This window comes from Solea solea, chromosome 4, assembly GCF_958295425.1.
Source record: "Solea solea chromosome 4, fSolSol10.1, whole genome shotgun sequence".
NCBI classification, from domain to species: domain Eukaryota; kingdom Metazoa; phylum Chordata; class Actinopteri; order Pleuronectiformes; family Soleidae; genus Solea; species Solea solea.
The window spans coordinates 7364813-7386426 of NC_081137.1; the positions used below are offsets into that span (position 1 = coordinate 7364813).

The 21614-nt window shown below is 39.9% G+C and overlaps 1 protein-coding gene across 2 annotated transcripts in view; it reads right to left on the bottom strand.

Annotated features, from left to right (window-relative positions):
* Positions 1-8213: 8213 nt before the first annotated feature.
* The window catches only part of klhl13 (kelch-like family member 13), a 30416-nt gene continuing 17015 nt past the window's right edge, over positions 8214-21614 (bottom strand). For both annotated transcript variants that reach the window (XM_058627991.1, XM_058627990.1), the window contains 5 exons: positions 21222-21354; positions 20403-20599; positions 18575-19370; positions 15239-15352; positions 8214-9307 (listed from right to left, as the gene is read on the bottom strand). In XM_058627991.1, coding sequence (XP_058483974.1) covers positions 8820-9307; positions 15239-15352; positions 18575-19370; positions 20403-20599; positions 21222-21354 — 1728 coding nt within the window. In that variant the 3' untranslated portion in view covers positions 8214-8819. The remainder of the gene's footprint in view (positions 9308-15238; positions 15353-18574; positions 19371-20402; positions 20600-21221; positions 21355-21614) is intronic.

Sequence of the window (21614 nt, forward strand, 5' to 3'; positions counted from 1 at the left end):
TTCATCGAATTAGCAAAATGTCACATGTAGGCTCTGCAGCAGAGATGACATTTAAAAGGATTGGATTTTCAGAACACAGTAAAAAAAAAGAAGTGACGTGAGGAGGAGGTGAGGTGTATATATAGTGTCTTTTACAGGCTTGTGTAACTGCATTTAGGTTTCGGGGAAAGAACATGACCTCATTGCTCCCTCCTATTTACATTCAACCCTGACGACAGAGAGCTGACCACAATGAAGAGCAGAAAAAAAAATGTTAATGTTTAAAAGGAACACAGTCATGATGATAATCATGTGACCAGATCTGGATCATTCTGAGGCCATTAAAAGCCTTTGCTGGCTGAGAGATTAAACAGAACTGCAGTGAGGGCGACACGTCTGCACACAGACAGTGCAGCTGCGTCAGTAAAACGTCCTGTAAAATTTAAGGTGTGCGATACTTTACAGCTGCTCCAAACTAATGGTTCTTAAATGACATCGCTTGAGAAAAGTTCCCACATTCATCCATTAAAATCCACTCCTACCTAAGAAACCAATTGTCACAAAATGAGCATAGAAACCACAACATATATATATTCAGGAGCAACAAAACTAGAATATATATTAGATTATTGTCATAAAGGAGCAAAGAAACCACAACATATTCAGATTATCGTCACAAAAGGAGCAAAGAAACCATGATATAGTCAGATTATCGTCACAAAGGAGCAAAGAAACCCACAACATATTTAGATTATCGTCACAAAAGATCATAGAAACTATGACAATAAGCTAATATATGTTTTAAAGGAGCAAAGAAACCACAACATATTCAGATTATCGTCACAAAAGAGCATAGAAACCACAACATATTCAGATTATCGTCACAAAAGAGCATAGAAACCACAACATATTCAGATTATTGTCACAAAGGAGCAACACAACTAGAATATATATTAGATTATTGTCATAAAGGAGCAAAGAAACCACAACATATTCAGATTATCGTCACAAAAGGAGCAAATAAACTACAATATAGTCAGATTATCGTCACAAAGGAGCAAATAAACCACAACATATTTAGATTATCGTCACAAAAGAGCATAGAAACTATGACAATAATCTAATATATGTTGTAAAGGAGCAAAGAAACCACAACATATTCAGATTATCGTCACAAAGGAGCAAAGAAACCACAACATATATTAGATTATTGTCATAAAAGAGCAATGAAACCACAACATATTCAGATTATCGTCACAAAAGGAGCAAAGAAACCACAATATAGTCAGATTATCGTCACAAAAGAGCATAGAAACCACAACATATTCAGATTATCGTCACAAGAGCATAGAAACCACAACATATTCAGATTATTGTCACAAAGGAGCAACACAACTAGAATATATATTAGATTATTGTCATAAAGGAGCAAAGAAACCACAACATATTCAGATTATCGTCACAAAGGAGCAAATAAACCACAACATATTTAGATTATCGTCACAAAAGAGCATAGAAACTATGACAATAATCTAATATATGTTGTAAAGGAGTAAAGAAACCACAACATATTCAGATTATCGTCACAAAAGAGCATAGAAACCACAACATATATTAGATTATTGTCATAAAGGAGGAACAAAACCACATGATATTAGATTATTGTCACAAAAGAGCATAGAAACTATGACAATAATCTAATATATGTTGTAAAGGAGCAAAGAAACCACAACATATTCAGATTATCGTCACAAAGGAGCAAAGAAACCACAACATATATTAGATTATTGTCATAAAAGAGCAATGAAACCACAACATATTCCGATTATTGTCACAAAAGAGCATAGAAACTATGACAATAATCTAATATATGTTGTAAAGGAGCAAAGAAACCACAACATATATTCAGATTATCGTCACAAAGGAGCAAAGAAACCACAACATATATTCAGATTATCGTCACGAAAGATCAAAGAAACCACAACATATGTTAGATTATTGTCATAAAGGAGCAATGAAACCACAACATATTCAGATTATTGTCATCAAGGAGCAAAGAAACCACAATATATTCAGATTATTGTCCCAAAATGAGCAAAGAAACCACAACATATTCAGATTATCATCACAAAGGAGCAAATAAACTACAATATATATATATATTCAGATTATTGTCATTAAGGAGCAAATAAACCACAACATATTTAGATTATCGTCACAAAAGAGCATAGAGACTATGACAATAATCTAATATATGTTGTAAAGGAGCAAAGAAACCACAACATATTCAGATTATCGTCACAAAGGAGCAAATAAACCACAACATATTTAGATTATCGTCACAAAAGATCATAGAAACTATGACAATAATCTAATATATATTATAAAGGAGCAAAGAAACCACAACATATTCAGATTATCGTCACAAAAGAGCATAGAAACCACAACATATATTAGATTATTGTCATAAAGGAGCAATGAAACCACAACATATTCAGATTACTGTCACAAAAGGAACAAATAAACCACAATATATATTCAGATTACTGTCACAAAGTGTAGACCAGAATGCATTTTTCGAAGAATTCCACTGGGAATCCATCTGGTTTTGGGGCTTTCCTGTTTGGCACATGATGTAGGGCTTCATTCATATGCATGGCTTATTTTATGGAGTGACTAGTTTATTTAGTTTAAGTTGGTTCACTAGGTATCTACTCGATTTATTGCTATATCCCCGTGTAATCTAAACTTTGTTTTTCTTCAAATGATTGTGTTTGATTCAAGTTTTAATTGTCTTATGTTGTTCAACAAGTGTTCATGTTGGGATGCAGCATGAGCAGTCTCTAATGTTTTTATTTTCTCTTCTAGTTCTGATTCCAGTACATTTTTTGAATGGGGAGTAGCAGATTATTCTACCCCTCATTACTGCTGGTGCCGTCTCCCAGAGGACACCTGGTGCTGTTCCTGGCAGCACATTAGTTATATAAACAGAAATATAGTCCACTCTTTTTTGAAGTATTTGATGAAATTTAGATCATTTAGTAATGATGTATTAAATGTCCAGTTTACTGGTCCTGATTGATGGTGTTATTAGTTATATTAGTGTTGTATTTGATTTCCAATGCAGCAGTTTGAGGCTCAAACAAACGTAATTGTAGGTATTAATATTGTGTTCTTGTGCCAGTTCAAAACCAACATTCATTTTCCGGGCAGTTAATTATTTGTGGGAAATTAATTTGCACGTGGCACGAGGGAAATTAATCTTAGCGTTTGTTTGCTTTGTTTGTTCATCATTAATTAATTATTCTACCTGCAGGGGCATTAATGACTGCTTTATTTCTGCTGCTGGGGTCAGTGTTATGTATGTGCAATATGTGACTTTTTTTGCTTTTCAAACAGTAGAGGTTGCCATAGTTACCCAAAGACAAAAATCAGAAACTGCATTTATACTCACTCCACTGCACACCCTTGTCTTCTCCTGTTGTTGAGACGTATTTGAGAGCGGTCGTGAGGCTTTTTAAGTTTGGGAACGCAGCTCTCTGCCGTGTGCCGAAGGGAGGCGGAGACTAAATACACTGGACAATCAGACACAGGTGAGACGAACGAGACACAGGTGAAACACATTAGGGCGGGGCAGACAATTAACAGGGACGACGGGACAGGAAGCACGGAAAAAACTTCAAAATAAAACAAGGAAACAAGACCCAAATGCATGAAAACACTAAAAATAAAGCAAAGGTCCATTTACCGTTTACATAATAGTCAGCTTATTCCTAAACCGTTGAATAACTGCCGTAAAATCAATATAAACCCAGGCAGTCTCATTCTCTTAATGGTCATAAGAGGGTTAAATATAATACACTCCTTACATATAGCGCCTTTAATCCTCCTCTTCTCCAGTATTGTGTTGACATTGCCAGGAAATAAACAGAAAGGGAAGAGTGTTGTTGTGTCCTTCACCAGAGGAAAGTGTGGGTCTCAGTGGGTGGTGGTAAAAAGCCCCCCCCCCCCCCCCCCCGCAGGCATCTCATCCTGTTTACTCCTGCGTCTGAGCCTGTGTCTGTCTGTCTTGGCTCAAACCAAAAACTCTGTAAATAAAGAGATTAACTCCTGCCTGCGAGTGAAACTCCAAGAGTGAAACGTTGCTACACGACGGATGACGAGGGTTTTTGCAGTGTGTGTGTGTGTGTGTGTGTGTGTGTGGTGTTATAATTTATCCTTTGGCATCATTTGCACATGAAAAAGCCAGAGTGTGATATCTTTCATCATCACTCCCGTGTCTTTCACATTAGGTTCACAGTGGGTAAAAGAGTGACTTTTGCTGTTTTCAGAGCGACCACTAGAGGTCATTATTGCAGAGAGCACTCCAGAAATCAAGAGTTTGAAAGAGTTTGTGTTTCAAGCGTTCTTTACTGCATTTACTTCTTTTTTCTTTCACTGTCACAGAGAGTTTGTCTTCTCTAAACTCTCGAGAAGGCATGAGCGAGAGCATTTCTTCAAGGGGGAGAAATTTAGATCCTTTTCTTCTCCCCCATTTCCTTGTGGGAGGAGCCTCAAGGGTAACCATGGTAACCTGACATTATACAAGATGAATCTGATGCACATGTCACATAAATGCACACCTGCTCAAGTTCATTTAGTGGTGCAGTCCTGCATTACAATAATAAATGAATAGCTTGTATTTTAGAGCAGAACTTTCACATCTGTGGTGGTTTTAAAACAGTTTTAACCTCTTCTAGGTTTGATGTCATGCTACTTCTATTTCTCATGAATAATCCTTGCTCAGTTTTGTATATTGTGTGTTGTAAATGCTTGAGCACTACTGTGTTTTGACTGATCTGTTCTTAGAATATCGACATTAATATTGTTGCCTTAAGAGAGACTCTGACATTTTTAGTGGGAACTGTAAAGCTCATTCATATTCTTTGCCTGACGTTTACCTTCTCAATGTCAAGGGAGCACTGGAGCATATCCCAGCATGCACTGGGTTGAAGGAAAGTTGACACTTTGGACGAGCTGCCAGTCTATCATCAAGCATCTACTTCAGTGAAGCTGCATGGAAACCCGGACGTGGGCACAGACTCGCGTCTTTCTTCATCAACTTCAAAATACCAAACTTTAGGCCCTTGTTCCCTGTGTTGCCAGTGCCTCTGTCAGTCAATGGCATGAAACTAATCACTTCCTGTGTGCAGTGAGAAAGCGCTAAATAGAGCGTGTGCCTTTTAGACCTTTGTATCTATTCAAAATATACACACTACTTACATGCACATCAGCCTTTAACGTTAACGGTAGGAAACCAACATCTGTGTCCCTCTGTAAACACACCAATGAAAGCAACGATCTTATCTTACACAGGAGTTGCTGGTCTGTTGTGTCACTTAGGTGAATCCAAATAAAGGATTTTAAACCCCTAAAGTCCCAAGATAACCTCCTGTGTGCCATTTGTAAAAGTCTCCTTTGTATTACATCAGAGATCAAAGTAAAAAAAAGTTAAAAAAGCTATGCTGAAAATACACTTTTTAGTGTCGATTTTAAAAATGACACAAAGAACACACAGAGGTGCAGCTCAGAGGTGGAACTCCTGCCTGATATTTATTTGAGGCCGTGTCAGTATAGACGGAGGACTATGACGGCTTGGATTGTTAATGATCCACCGCGTCCTTGGCGCTAAAGCACAGAGAAGTGGAGCGAGAAATTACACATGTTCACTATTCCTCCCCCCTGCTTCCCGTAAACCTTCTGCTTCACTACCTGTGTTTGTCCCCCCCTTCCATGATTCATGTAGTGGGATAAAAGAGGGCTGCATGTGGACTCCTGACACTGGGATACTGGTGTGCATTTCCCCACATGGCTGACTCCGCCTCCTCCCCTCATCCCTCATCCCTCATCCCAGGCTGAAAATGACCCAGATTCTGCGGGGCTGCCCGATGTGTTTACATCACACGGATGACATTGACAGTCAGAGGTCATCACTGTGAGCGGGGTCTTCCTGTAACTAAATCCTCTCATGACCATAAAGTACGGAGCCACAGATCCCTGCTGTCCTCTTGACTGCATGGATGATGGCGTTAATGGCTATTGATCCTCGTGGCACCCGGCCAAGATATACTGATGCTACACTCGCTTAGACATGTTTATGTATTTTTGCAGTTGCCTCGCATTATAAGACCTCGTATAGATTTTTTTTTTATTTTGTGTGTTGTGTGTCTTGTTGTCTCTCATTATTATTCCCAACCGCTCTATCCTCTGCGACTGTGTCTGGAATAATCTGTCCCCGATATTCTCCTGGAGCAGTGCTTGTTCCTGACCTGTGTGTGTGTTTAGTGGCAGAGGTGGGAGGGGTAATTTGGATTGGTTTGGTTCGACATCTGGCAATGAATCAGCCCTAGATTGTAGTTTATGCCCCAGCATTTCATCTGAGTGCGTCACCTTGTGTTTTTAGTAAAAACATCAGTCAAAACAAGTAAAAACTCATACAAGCTAAATTCTTTTTACAAACTTTAGAAGTTCAAGCCATAACAGTGGATATGTGAGCCTGTTATTCAGTAGGAAAGATGTTTATTGTGATCTCCATCTTCAGTTTATTTCTTGGAACGTGGCTGTATGCAGGTATTGATTTTGCCAAGAGAGCCAGGTCTGGTGCAACAACAACATGGCTGCCAGCAGGGACACAGGTCAGGATTTCTGACACTTAACTTAAGGGTCACTTAATGCTATCTATATATTCTTAAGTGTGTGATATGTTAAGAATATGTTCTCCTCTTTATCTAGCCATTAGACCGATATTTCCAAGTGGAAAAGTTTGTGCCAAATTATGTTGTTTTTTTTGATAATTCAAGGTTATTCAATGTTTTATTTTTCATTCATTCATTCATTATCTACTGTTTTATCCTCCAAATGAGTGCAAGCCACCGCTCCTTTGTATTTGACCACTTTGTTTCTTCTTGTTCAGGAAATGTTAAATCACAATAAAAACAACGGTCATTTCCGGAAATGTATTCTTTTATAATTGTTTATTCTTTTATTTTATTTATATGGTTTACTTAAAGTGTCACAAGGTCTTTTCTTTCATCGAGTCTGCCTTCAGAAACCCTGAAGATGACCCTGAATTCTAACCCCTGGACCTGATCCTGATACATTTGCTCCTCTTGTTCATGAGGTGATTTTCTATTATGTGATTACAAACTATTTGCAAATTTACACCACCCCTATCAAGAGTTTCTCATAACATCTCAAAAAAAGACTGCCCAAGACAAGCTTTAACTATAAACATAAAAGACTGTGGCCTTCAAATGAAAATGGGAAATATAAAGAGTCCTTTAGTCTATAAAAAGAAAAAAAAAATCTTACAACAACCTGACAGATTGGCAGATCTACAGCTGAAGTCCTGCTGCAGTGAGCGCCGTGGGGACGGCCATTAAACCTGAAATGAGAGGCACCACTGCAGTATCTCATTAATTGAATATAATGAGAATATAATGAGAATTTAAAGCACCAGGCCAAACTCACCTGATGACTACACAAACCTCTTGTTCCTGGGAACAGCATGAGGCGGACGTCTCGGACGCCATATGCTGCTGTTAAGGCCTTAATCGCCGCGGAGCAGGTGGGCGACATCACCGTCTGTCTCGACTCCGGGAGGAGAGGCGACCGTGGCAGGGAGTGCCAGTTTCCAGTTCACGGTGGTCAGCAGTAGAATGTTTACATCCCTGGTAATCTACTGTAATAAAACAGGATTAAGACTTTCGACGGTTTCATCTAAATGTCTATGTCCACCCATGCATTATAAATAGCGAATAACAGGTGAGTGTTTCCTGCCCATGGGTCGATTAATCCTTCACTTCATCTCTGCAGCTCGTTCATTACAGTGAAGTTTACAAAACAAAGAGAACGGCAGGCTGCTGCTCTCCCACTGCTCATTAATGAACACACATATATTGTACCAGGCGAGAGGCTTCAGTGAAATCACCATCACTTCTGTCCAATTACCTCAAGCCCAATCAACCTGTCTACTGACTGTCCAACTGAAACTTAAAAAACCTAATTATATTTAGCAGTAGAATCCACTTCTAGAACCCTACGTGGGTGTTTTCAGCCATAGTCTGTATAACTGTATGCAGCTGCCTGTAGGTAGATTTTGTACTTCCACCTCGCCTTAACCCATCGTGAGTCATTGTCCACTTTTGGGGATACTGAGGTTTGATTCTGCTGCAGTCAGCGACGACAACATTGAATTACTTTTAAAACCATGTTTATTAAATTTAGAAAACACCATTTTGTTAACAGTTTCAGAGCAATAGCAGGAAAGAAGTGAAACTGTACGAGAGAGCGAGAGAGAGAGAGAGAGAGACGTTGATGGGGCCTGGGCCAACCCCTGAGTTAAAAACCAGCTGTGTGTGAGCTCATCTGTCCCTATACTCTCTGGGGTCACCTGCAGCTAACCTGGCATAGACTAGAAGAGACAGTCAAGTGTGGTAGTCGGCATCTCAAGGTAGAACACCTCAAGAAACGAGACATAAGAAAACTCTGTAGACATCAGGTAGAAAAGTTGATTTGCAAAGTCACTTTTCAAGTCAAGGTACTTCCTGCCAAAATATACCGAGTATGCAACATTAACGTGTAATTAGGTTGCCAAACCGTATCGGTATGTAGGTTTAACCACTGAGGGAGGGGTTTCTGCACAGCTTAGGGGAAGGTGAAGGGGAGACTTGGGGACGCAGTACAGATGCAGTCCAAAGAGGAAGTGCAAACAATGTCTCTAAGGTGTGTTTGTTGAGGGGGTTCTGTGGGCAAGGAGTTACAGGTGTTTGAGCAAGATATGCCCGACCCCCCTTTGCTCATCAAGGTGCTGAAAGGGGCGACTCTCTGGAGGGTGAGCCCGACATATCCTCAGGGGGGAAAACTGTGAGTGTGCAGGCACGGATCCCGCCCAGCGACTCGGGTAAGTCAAATACTTTGTGCCATTCGTCTTTTTCAGGGTCATACTTCTGTACTATTTCCACCATGCAGCGATTGTTCCAGGAGTAGCCGCCCACCACATAGATCTTATTCTCGAACACGGCCACGCCCACGTCGCTCTGACCCCGTAACATGGCAGCAATAGGTGTCCACAAATCGAGAGCGGGGGAGTAGTATTCGCAGCTCAGCACGTCGTCGTAGTCGCTGGTGCCTCGGAAGTGATTGCCTCCGATCACGTATAGGCGGTCCCCCACCGTGCACATGCAGTGTAGGCCGCGAACTGTCGTCATGGGTGCTTTGTGAGTCCATTTATCTGCATCTGGGTCAAAACACATCAGCTCCTTCTGAAAAGTGTCATGAGTGATTCCCCCTGCAGCAAGAAGAAGAGGGGAAAAAAGAAAAGAAGCAATTTAGTCTCCAAACTGATCTTAAGACAGCTTAGCAGACTTGTCAGTCAGACCTGGTTCAGATCTGGTATCAACATCAATCCTAAGTGATTTGATTACATACAGACAGTATTTAACTGAATGCTAATGAGGCTTCAGATCCAATCACAAAAAAACAGATTTCGAGGAGGTTTTGGGATGCATGTGACCACATTCCCGAGCAGGCAGTTTGTTGTGGACAACTGTGAACACAATCCATTCTAATTATGATCTTATTTCATGTTAAAGCAGCTAATGTAGTGCTTTGATCCACTCAGCTACAGACTCTTTCCCCTCTATATGCACGCCGATAAATTACTCTTACTACGAGTCACGTGAGGTTGAACTACAGTTTAGAACCACAAATACTTCTTCATGCCACTCGCCAGGTGCTTTGGTGTTGCGATTGTCCACTTTAGAGAATGGTTTAGCTTACTTGTGCCCACAAAACATCATGTTGACATGTTTATATGTTTTGCTTTGACAGCGGCCTCAGACCAATGAATGCCTACATCGGCTAAATGGTGGAAACATTGTGAGGAACAAAAGTCAACATCAAGCATTTTTTAAAACTGAACTCAAACTTAACAATCAACGCGCAGGTTAACTCATAATCGCACAAACCAGAGCACTCAGCCTCTTTTCTATAGAGTGGTATAATGCTAATGATGAGCACTTTCATTCACATATGCACAAACAGTCTGTCGATGAGACACAAAAAGCTGAGGGAAAGTGGGGATGAAGAAAAAAAACGGGACATGTCTACAGGGAAGGCTTAAAATAAAGAGGAACACAATCCCAGCATGCATTTGGGTGGAAGCCAAGGCGCCAAGCCCCCACCCACCTCCTGCCAGACTGACTAGGACCAAATGAGGTGAAGATTTGCAGCGCATGCCGGGTAGAGGCAGAATCCCTATTTTGTTGCTGCCCGGTGATCGCGTGCTTGGTTTATTGTTGTGGCCTGAGGTGTCTATTCAGCTGCCACGGCTCTGATCTGTGATGCTGTGCCACCTTAACTGCACACATCCAAAGATAGCCTAACTCTCCATTTTCTTTATCGAACAGACAAGTCAGCCATTTAAAAGCTGATAAGAGCACAATGTTGGAGTTGGCATAGGGTCCTCCAATTTCCCTTTGAAGAGGCTCTGCAGTCATTATGAATCAGTTTAAGGGCTTTGGCCTGATTTGATGATGTCTGATCAGTATCCTGCTCCCTTAATGCCGACTCAGGTGCTATTAATGAGAAATTAGAAGAGGACACCCTCAGATACAAAACTACCAGTAGAGCCCAGGACAATTGTGAACATTAAATATTTTATCATCACTTTATAGCTTGAAAAGTTGAAAATACTGTAACACTGATCAGCTGACGTGTAGGTTGTCCACTAACTGGAAGATTGGTGGTTCTAATCCTGGTTCCTCCAGTCAAAGTGTGGCAAGATACTGAACCCCAATTTACCACTGTCATGTACAGTGGCAGGGTATAACTGGGAGCGATAGACGTGATAAATGTGCTCGAAATAGAATCAATCACTGTGTGAATTAGTGTGCGAGTGGACGAGCACTAGAATATAAAACCGCTGCATAAAATCAGTCTATTTATTGTATTTAAAAGGCAGAATATTAATGTGCGTGTATGAATATTATAGAAAACTCCCTCTTTAGAGCGCGCACCATAACCGAAGACTCTGCCCACCCTGCACGCCATCTGTTACACCAGCTGCCCTTTGACAGGCGCTACAGGTCCATTAACACCAGCACCAACAACAGCTTCTTTCACTGGACCATAAGATCGGCAAATACCAACAAACGGATTTGAACAAGCGCGTGTACAGTCAGATCGTTTAAAGATGCCCACTGCTTAAGACAGACAAGCTATAGCTGCGAGTGATGTATTCGTCACAGGAACATAAAGATCTACATTAGCATACAGCAAGCTCTGTGGGGATTGTAAAAGCTAATGAAATTTCACAGTGCTGTACATTATTGTCCCTCGACAGGTACGATTTTTTTTTCAGTAAAAGCAGCATTGGGAAGCAATACTGAACCATTCGTGCAGCTTTGTGGCATTTCTGTGTGGTTATCAATCACTACAGGGACATTAGATCCCACAATGCAATTTCAAATATGTCATTCACTGCTCTCTGTATAATACACAGTAATGGATGGTCATTTATTTGAGTGAAAAGGAGAAGTGAAATTCCACTGTGACTCTAGGCCACTGAGGAACGTTGACTCATGCAACAATGCTTGACGCTAAATGCACTTTATTAGCAGAAAGTGGGAAATGACTTTTTCTATTGCATTGTGGGATTTTGTTTGAGAGAGCAAGTCAAGCATACATTTCACACACACACACACACACACACACACACACACACTTTTGAATGACATGGCAAAAAGGAATGCACTGCTGTTATGTGCAAAAGCTGCAATTACAGCATTTTAATACGCATAATATTTCAACAATCACTATTTTAAAACCACAGATGTGGATTTCTGGATTCCTGATCCATCCATAAGCCATAAAACCGAGGAAATTACTTGAAATGATCAATCCAAATTAGTCAAAGCATAGAGGGTCTTTTTTTGTAGATGACAGCTCTAAACAAAAAAACAAATAATCGCTTTTAATGGGTCTTACTGTGAAGCACAGGCAGCTGTGGCTCTGCACCGGTTCAGTACTTATGTCTGAACTCTGCTACACCACTTGAGCTGTGACGGTCTGCAGGCTGAGTGCATGTGTCAGCTTCATCCAGCTGACAGAATACTTTCAGACAGCACCGCACAGCTCAAGCCACTGGTGAGACAGTAGGACCTTAGTGCAAGAACGTTCCTCTAAAGCTTGGAGCTTGTTTAGCTGCACCTTTTGCAGCAAAACCACTATTGTGTTCGAGAGAGAAAATAGTTAAAAAAAAAATGTATATAGTGGTTTTGAGGTCTTAATAACCAGTCAGAGCACTTTACAGTTCCTAAATGAGCCATACACATTTCTCTCTTGGGTTATAACCCACAGCTGTATTCATAAAACTGTCCAACCTGCTCTAATCTGGAACATGCAAATGTTCATTTCCTCCCCACACGCAGTTTTAGCTGCTGCAGGTGCAAAGTGTGACAATGTGTCACAGCACACCCGGCTGTTACAACAGCGAAATTTACCTATTTCGCTATTGTGACAGCTGGGTGAGCTGGCTGGCTATTACCTGCCTCATTGAAACATGAAACAAACAAAAAAGAAGTCATTATAATATCAAAGGAGTGAACAATAAATCCCATGTACTGCAGAGTACAGCCTGAAGCAGAACAATTATAAAAAAAAGCAGCTGCCTAGCAGCAGATTAGTGTGGTCCTCCGCTGTTATGTTGTTTATCACTTCAGTTATTTATTGTAAAAAGTAAAACTATGTCTTTCATCTTTGCTCCACTGTGATGTTGGGCTTGTCAAATCATGAGGACTGCATGTCCCTAACATGCCCCACTTCTTATGCCTGCCAAGTGGAATAATAACTAATTAAAATGGTTTGAAAAGATGAGCTCTCTTGTTTGTATAAATAATCACTACAAGCAAATCAGCATTATTTAATATATGATCAAATTAAAGGGGACATAATTTCACTTTTTTCCTGATATTCTGAATCTGTTCCTGTTCTGGCAGGAGCTTGTCCTTTGATCCCCTTTGATTCACTTCAAGCAAGCAATTAGCCAAATAAACAGATTTTTAAATGACAGTAAGAGAGACCAAGGAAAAAAAAAAAATAGACAAACTAATTTTTAGGTTGTGAATCATTAACATGATATAAACAGGGCTAATAAGACAGGTAATGTGCTGTATATAGAGTGACATGAGCCCCTGCAAGAATGATGAGATCTGTGGATTATGACATTAAATTCACAGGTGGTGTGCACAGTAATCAAATATCAGAGAGTGTATCTCATGGAACAATGCTCATGTATGCTGCTCAGCACCAGTATTGTAAATTAACTTAATATTATTGCTTATGAGATTTTTAGTTTTTTCCATCAAAGCCTTGCAGGTGGTCGAGTAAATAAAGTCTGTGAATTGTGCAAAGACAATTATGGATGTTAACAAAGCTACTCACAAGTATAAAGCTAATATTCCCCAGATACTCATAAATGTGTGAGAAGAAATTCTGACGTTATAAGAGCTGCAACTAACAATTATTTTCATAATCGATGATCTGACGATTATTTTCTTGATTAATCGAGGAATCGTTTGGACCATAAAATATCAGAAAACCTTAAAAATGTTGATAGGTGTTCATCAAACCTGGAAATGATGATGTTTTCACATGTCTTGTTTTGTCCACAAACAAAAATGATTCACTCTTAATGATTTATTTGTTATCCAGAGCAAAGAAATGAAGAAAATACTCACATTTAAGAAGCTTAAACAATCTGAAATCTTGTTTAAATCATGAAAAAAGCTTTGAACTAATTCGTCGATTATCAAAATAGTTGTCGATTAATTTAGTAATCGATTAATAATCGATTAATCGATTCATTGTTGTCTGGCTGTGAACAGCACAACTCAAAAAAATAAAGGACGGATAATGATGAAATTTTCTCGGGACACAAGTATATTGATACTGTGGGAAAATGAGCACAAACTTGGCAGAGGTTTGTGCTTCGAGTTCTTTCTCTAAGCCGTAAGTGTAATTGCTTCACTACTCAAAAGTGCAAATATTTATTTCCTTGGTGATATTTGCAAAGATTTTGCTTTAATTTTTTTTTTTTTAAACCAATAGTGATTTACTACTAACCCCCTAATTCCATATTTTATTTTGTCTTCTATATCTCCGTCATGCCAACATATCCATACATTCATGAAAACTCTTGTTACATCCTTTCTTTGTTCATATTTGTGTGTTGTACAAAGACTATTGTGCCCACAGCTGGGAGGGATTAACACAGACTGTACTACGTTTCACCTCCTACACAGGTTTCAGTCCTCTACTCCATTCTTCCACATCCTCTTCTCCCTTTTACTTCGTAGCATCGCTCTGGATTAGTCACAGTGGGAAGCTAGGGCTCATCTCCATACTGCAGGACTTGTTTTCAATCCTGTGCAGTGTGAAGCACTGAGGTGACACCGAGAGAGCAAGTGCTGACTGACAAAAGGCCTAATTTCAATGTCCACCCTCAGCTCCGAGTACCCAAGCCCAAAGTATATGTTAACTAACTTAACCTGTGTGCTCTTCAAAACGCCTATTAACATACTGTTAGAAAGCACTAACAAATCTCAACAACTAGAAAGTTCACTTATCACTATTTAACAACAACTTAACAGCAAATTCCAGATACAAATTGCAACACACACAGGTTGGCTCAGCTATCCTTTTAAGAACATGTATTGACTTCTGTTTATTTGGACCAGCCTAAACAAAACACAGTGCCCTAAATCCCCCTAATGCATAAACCTAAGCACGAATCTTATCCCTAACTTAACCAGTTCCTCAGAAATGAGGTTCTGCCTCATTAGGTTATGGTTTTGGTCTCCATGAGGTCCATGAGAAACAGTCCTAAAGAGGGAGAAGCATGTGTGCGCGCGCACACAAAACCCTCTCTCTTGATGACTCATGGCACTGTATGATACATGCAGCAGAGCTTGAAGTAGGTATCACGAAGTAACCATATAATCATAGATTTTAATGGTCCTGAATGGAATAAGATGTCATCAGCTGAAATACTTAACAAGAAGGGGGGAAAAAAAAAGAAAAAATCACACGTACAATCAAAACAAACAGAAATTCATTCCGATTATTACTCAAGGACACGGAATCTATTTTTAAACTCACTACACATACCTAGAGCATAACATATCCTTTCTTTTGGCTGATCAAAACTGAAGCCACTTACCTGAAATATACATATAACCACCATACACTGTCCCAGCATGGCCATAATGTGGCTCATTCATTTTGGCAACATAAGTCCATTCATTTGTCCTTGGGTTGTAGCACTCCACAGTAGCTTGAGGAAAAAGATGGAAGAAAAATAAACAGAGAGAGAGAACGTATTAGTTGAAAGTAGGTCAAGACACAACTAAGGAGGACAAACAGCAGCAAATGAGGCCTTGGAGGGTCTCAGCATGGGAGCTAAAATGCAGACTTAAACACAGAGTACACATCCCCACCAGTACTGAATGCACCGACCGCTCAGGAAATGGAAAGATTGTAAGATCCTTTGTCTGAAGGTCCCTGAGGGTGGTTTCATTATATCTGTGAGAACCAGGAATGAGGACAGTGGGACTCATGAGTGATGCTCGTCTGCGGGTGATTGATGGCCGAATGGCCTCTTACCAAGCAGCAAGGGTTTATCAACCTGTGGGCTCTCCGGCTTTTTTACAAAAATGGTGTAAATTAGATGCAGAGCGATTTCGGCAGCCAGCTGGAGAAGATGTATGCCAAAATATCAAGGGATGTACAGTATTTTTTAGATTTAAATAAGAGTATGTGTTGCACACTCTTTAGCCATTGTATAAAGCACTATCATCAAACATGAGGAGCTTTCAGGAGTGTTCATTTTAGCAGAGCACTGTTCACCACAGATAAGTTATCTTTTGTTCTTATCTTCCCAGTGGATGGGGAGTTTAATTTGCATATAACAGGATAAAAAGGATGCATATCACAGGCAGTGATGGCTAGACTTCAAAAAAAGACAGTAAAAATAAAAGATTTTAGTTTTGTTCTTTGGTTAAATCACTGACTTCTAAAAATGATTGATAAATTCCAAAACAGAGTAGTAAGCTCAGGATTCATCTCTGGAGAAATCTCAGCAGGGAAAATGAGTGAACACTTTCCCGTGCTTGCTCAGAAGCTATTATCAAAGTCAGCCTGTGCACTGGTACACAAAATCTCATGTGTTCTCAGTGGAAGTGGGAGTCATACTCGAAAACATTGGCTGAACTAAACAGATCTATTTTATAGTAGTTAAGCTGTAAAAAACATTCAAAGCAAGAGTTGGACTGACAAGGGAACGAGTCATGATTGGAACTCTTCAACAAACCAAATGAGAAATGATTGCCTAACATACAAATTAATGAAGATTATTGGTTGATGTCTTGAATAATTTAATTTACAAGAACACAGATCAGTCAAATGAGATCAGATCAGATTTTCATACAGACTTTTTTAAGATTGACTGTAAAAGGTCACATTCCAAATGAACATGAATTTCTCTTGCTGCAGGCTATTCACCCAAAATGTATGGGGATATTTTGATAATGGCTCCTGTAGCATTATTGCCTGACTTACATCAGTGGTCTCTAATAAGGTGGTGGATGTTGACAGGCAATGGAACCGAATGATACAAATAAAAATACTGTGAAGGCCAATTAATCCAAATAGCGAGATTAGCAGGAAATGGGGAAAAAAGTCAAATGGGCAAAGCGAAATCAAGCCGTGACTTGAACTTAGAATTTGCTTTTGCTTTTTTTGAAAAGAAAGTGGCCTTTCTTGAAAACGACAGAAATTAGTGGAGTTGTCGTCCATTTGTTACAATATGCGGTTTCACCATTAGATGTCTTTAATAGCCCTTGTTAAAATGTACAAAATATAAATTAATCTCAATGTGTCTCTTTTGCCTTAAGTGTATAATGTTCTGCCTAATGGAGAGAGAACTGAGAGTGCAGGACTGTTCTTTCTCTCTCCTTTCCATCTCAGTAGTGGTTGCAGTGGTAATATTATTTGGTTCAGTATGATATACAGCTCTGTTTTGTTACTCTTGTATCTATTTGTTTTAGTTTGGGGATGTTGGTAACGGAGGAAGACAGCAGATCATAGGGCCCTTTGTGGGCTGATCTGTTTGGATTTCAATTTTCTTTAAAGAAAAAAAGATTGGTTTTCTGCTGAACATGAGTATGTTGGGCCGCTTTGTTGAAGTGTAGGTTATGAAGCCACAACAACCCCACTGCAAAATCAAAGAAAGCAAGGGATCTTCAAAAAAAAAGAGAGATTTTTTGGTTAGTTTATATCGTACCGTCTGCAAAACCCTGTCGATGTACAAAAAAGTACAAAAAACTATTAATACTACAAAAACTTCTCCCTGTATCAGTCCTGAAATAAGCTTTTTTTATGTATAATTCTGAAATTTAAACGCAACAATAAAACCACACCCGCATGACAAGCCCAGAGCAATCTAATTTTAGGCAGGGGATGGGCACATCCTATAAAACATCAAGGATAAACCACAAGCAGTGAAAAAGCAGTAGAACGTAGAGCAGTAAAAGTCAGTTGTGTAGACAGGCAGTGAAGTGAGGCTGTGCTCCTTGGTCTAATTATAACCCAGAGGAGGAGACTGCTCACACAGTGGCCTCGCTCTGTCCACTGCAGTCACAGAGCAGAATTTAAGTACTGGGTGGCACCTCGCTGTGGTCCACAGTTACAAGTATGGAGATGCAGAGTCAGTTACTCACCAATAACAACCAAAACTGCAGCAAGGAGATATAGATATCACAATCTAAACAACCATGAGGATGTTAACTTATCTTTGTTACATGATAATAGTACAGCACTATCCAAAACAATACCTTACCAAAATAAAGGACCAACCATGAAACAACACATTTCTGCCATGAAAACAGAGTATGATTATTGTTTTCATGCACTACTATTTTTGGTTATTTTGCTTTTCCAACATGTCTTTGTTGAGGCTTATAGAAAGAAAAAATCCACAATTATCAATTTACTGACATTTCCAGTGTCCCATTCATTGCCTGGTATATAAGAAAAAGCACATGGTGACAATAGAATTGTTTGAGCCTGCTAATTTTCTGATTTATAGAAGGATAACAAGACAATATATTGTGATAGACTGGCAACCTGTCCCTCATCTCAAGTCAGCTGGGATTGGCACCAGTGTAAATTAAATTAGATTAATTATCACCAGCATATTAAAATAAACTATTTCAATTTCACTACAGTAAATATGCATTGTAGTATGTGTTTTGAAATGCTACTCTATGTGGTGTTCATGATAATACGCATATCCTTACAGAGGAAACAGCCAATGATATGAATAACTTAACCTATTAATTAGCAGTGTCATTATGGTTGCATCCTTATTAAACCTACTTTGTGCACTTAAACTTCTTCTCTTCTTTCAAGTGTATAATCTCATTAAATATTAATAGAAAGATTTTGTGCTGTTACTTAAAAACACAGACAAAACCAACAAGCATAGAGATAAACTCACCAAGCTCTCCGGCAGCATTCCTTCCACCAACAGCATAGAGGTATCCCTTGAGTGCACTGAGGTGGAAGAAGGTACGTTTTTCATTAAGGCATGCCACCTGGATCCACTTGTTGTAGCGAGGATCGTACCGGAACACTGTGTCCACTGCCGTTTTGCCTTTGGTGTCGTAATTGCTTTGGCCACCCACCACGTAGAGAAAGTTGCCAATGACTGCAATGCCGTGTTGGTAGCGTGGTGCATCCATGGGTGCCAGCGCCTTCCACTCATGAGCCTTCTCGTCAAAAAGACGCAGCTCTTTACTTACAACAAGCTGCTGACGCAGAACACCACCCAGGGTGACCAGGTGGGCACTGTCTGAGCGGATGGCTGTCCGTTCTGACTGCATAACTGGCTGCATGTAGGGCATCATTTGGTAGTTGCTAGCTTCCAGGAGAAGGTTGACACAGGTGTTGTCCGTGCGCATAAAGTCTACTGTCTGCACATGATTGATGAGCTCCTGTGGGTTCATGAGGGGAAAGCGGATGTTCTTCATGAGCTTTGCGGCGAAGTCCATCCGACCGTCTTCATAGCGTAGCCAGCGGCAAGCCGCCTTAAACAGGTCCAATTCAGTGCAGTGTTTCAAGCTGTTACTGGACAGCACAAAAGCCAGTCGTTCAAATGGCAGCTTCACAAATTCCCCCGTGCCAAGCAATGAGGGGAAGTTCTTCAGGATGAAGTTATTGACATATTTGTCCACCTCTGTGAGGTTATACGTGTTGGCAATGCGGCCCACCTCCACACAGTTGTCGAGGGAAACCTGCAAGTAAGAAGAAATTAAAATCTTGGAGAGCTACATATGACTGTGAGAAGAATGTAATGTCCTGACTAACAGAAACTTGATAGCCTGAATTAAGGAATACAAGTTATGTAGCTCAATGAATGCTGCAATCAAATTAACTTTCACTCTACACTAACAACTGCTTTTACTTTGGCCTGTGTTGATGTTATGTGGGGGTTCTAGAATGTTTACATTGCACAGTGAAAACCCTGTCTTGTAAATCGAAGCTCTACACCTCAGACTGCTGCTCACTGGACTTGAGCAGATTCTACTTCAATCTTTAATATACTTCAAGTGTATTCTCCCTGAAGTTGGGCTGGGCCCCTGTAACTCACAGTTCTCCTAAGCGTGAAGGGATTTTTGTATTTCCATGGGTCACTCATAGGTCATTTATTACAAACCACAGCTCAGTGTCTGTCTCTAGTTTAAACAAGACACTGATGGTGTGCTGAAGAAAGCAATGATAAGAAACCAAGCTGGTCCATTACTCAGTGGAGGTTACTATGGCAACCAAGGTTGTCGTCCAGACCAGCAACAATATCATAACATAGACCAGAGGTTCTCAAACTTTTTAGACCAAGTAAAGAAAATATTGAGCTTTTGGAGTAACACCATTAACAGGAGGCAGATTTAATCCCAATAAGATAATTTGCCGTCTCATCATCATCCTCTTCCTCACATATACTTCAGCCACTGGTATAGCCAAATTAGATTAGGATGGAGCAAGAGATGCATTTACTTATTATTTAATGTATTATTCTTTTGTTATTTTTTTCATTTTCTATGCACTCCAGTCAAAAATCCTCAGCTCCACTCTATGTACCACACTTTGAGAACCATGGACATAGAAGACAGTGACAAAGAACAAATATATACTATATAACAAAGAAAATACTGACACACACATATGTCAATAAAGAATGACTTTAACATGTAGTAAGAACCATCTGAATCTATCTGGGTTCAGCTGTCAGAATGATGCCACTGTGACTTGTGTGTCTGATTCCTTACCCCAGATATAAGAAAGACCTTGCAAAAGTCCAGCACAGGAAGGATTTGTAAAAAGCTGGCTGCCTCAAGTGTGTCTTGCAGGTTCTCCATGTTGAGTGACAACTTTGCCGTGTAGATAAAGTCTATGATCTTTTTCAATCCTATTCGGTTAACTCCGTGAAGCTTGATGCACATTAAATCTTGTTCCTTCATTCCACCTGCATCAGGAGAGAGAAGCGGATATACAAATAAATGAAGTGTGACTCATTATTTACTTGACTGACAGTTAGCAGCCATGCCTATTTAATTAAAGGAAAAATAACGCTGACATGACTGAAAAGAAAAGAAATAACAAAACTTCATCTGGATGCATTTCCCATTCTGAATTAATGTCAGCATAAAATTTTTCATTTTCAGTGTCAAAGGGCTTGTTCACAAAGGACTGAAGGTCTTAGAAACCTTCACTCAGCATCTGTGCTCAGACAGCTTCCTTATCACTAAAAAGAAATCCCGCATGCCAAGTACAATTTCCCTCCTCCTACTTTATCAAGCTCTTTTTCTCATTGCAAAACTTTCTTCATCTCATACTCAATGACATATTTTAAAAGTCAAATGCCCAAACTTACTATCATTACTGGCATTAATATATGTATATTTAATATATGTATGTATATGTGTGTACCTTGTAAAATAAATGTCTAGAGTGGCAAATTCATAAAAAAAAAAAAAAATATTACTTCCAAAAAGCTACATGCACATCCCACATAAGTACAACAATACAAGCACATTCATTCACTGTTGAACAGATGATTAGGTCAGACAGATGCTTGGTAGACCCACCTGTGAACATGGCTTTAAAATAGTCAGAGGAGGAGGCCATCATGGCACGATGCACGGGGAAGGCCTCATCACCATCTCCGGCCACCAGGGTGACATCACATAGCAATCCCTCTATCCTTAGCTGGTCAAATCCCTTGTAACATTAAAAGGAGATGGGCAGCATTAGCTACATTATATCAGAAATTGGCTTCATACCATTGTTGATCCATTCCATTGTCTACTGCTTTGTCTTCCACGTGAAGGTCGCAGGGCTGCTGGTGCTAATCGCAGCTGACGCAGGGCGAAAGACGGGCTACACCCTGGACAGGCTGCAGGGCCAACATATGGAGACGAACAACCACTCACTCACACACTCACACCTATGGGCAATTTAAAGTGTTCAATTGTTGACAT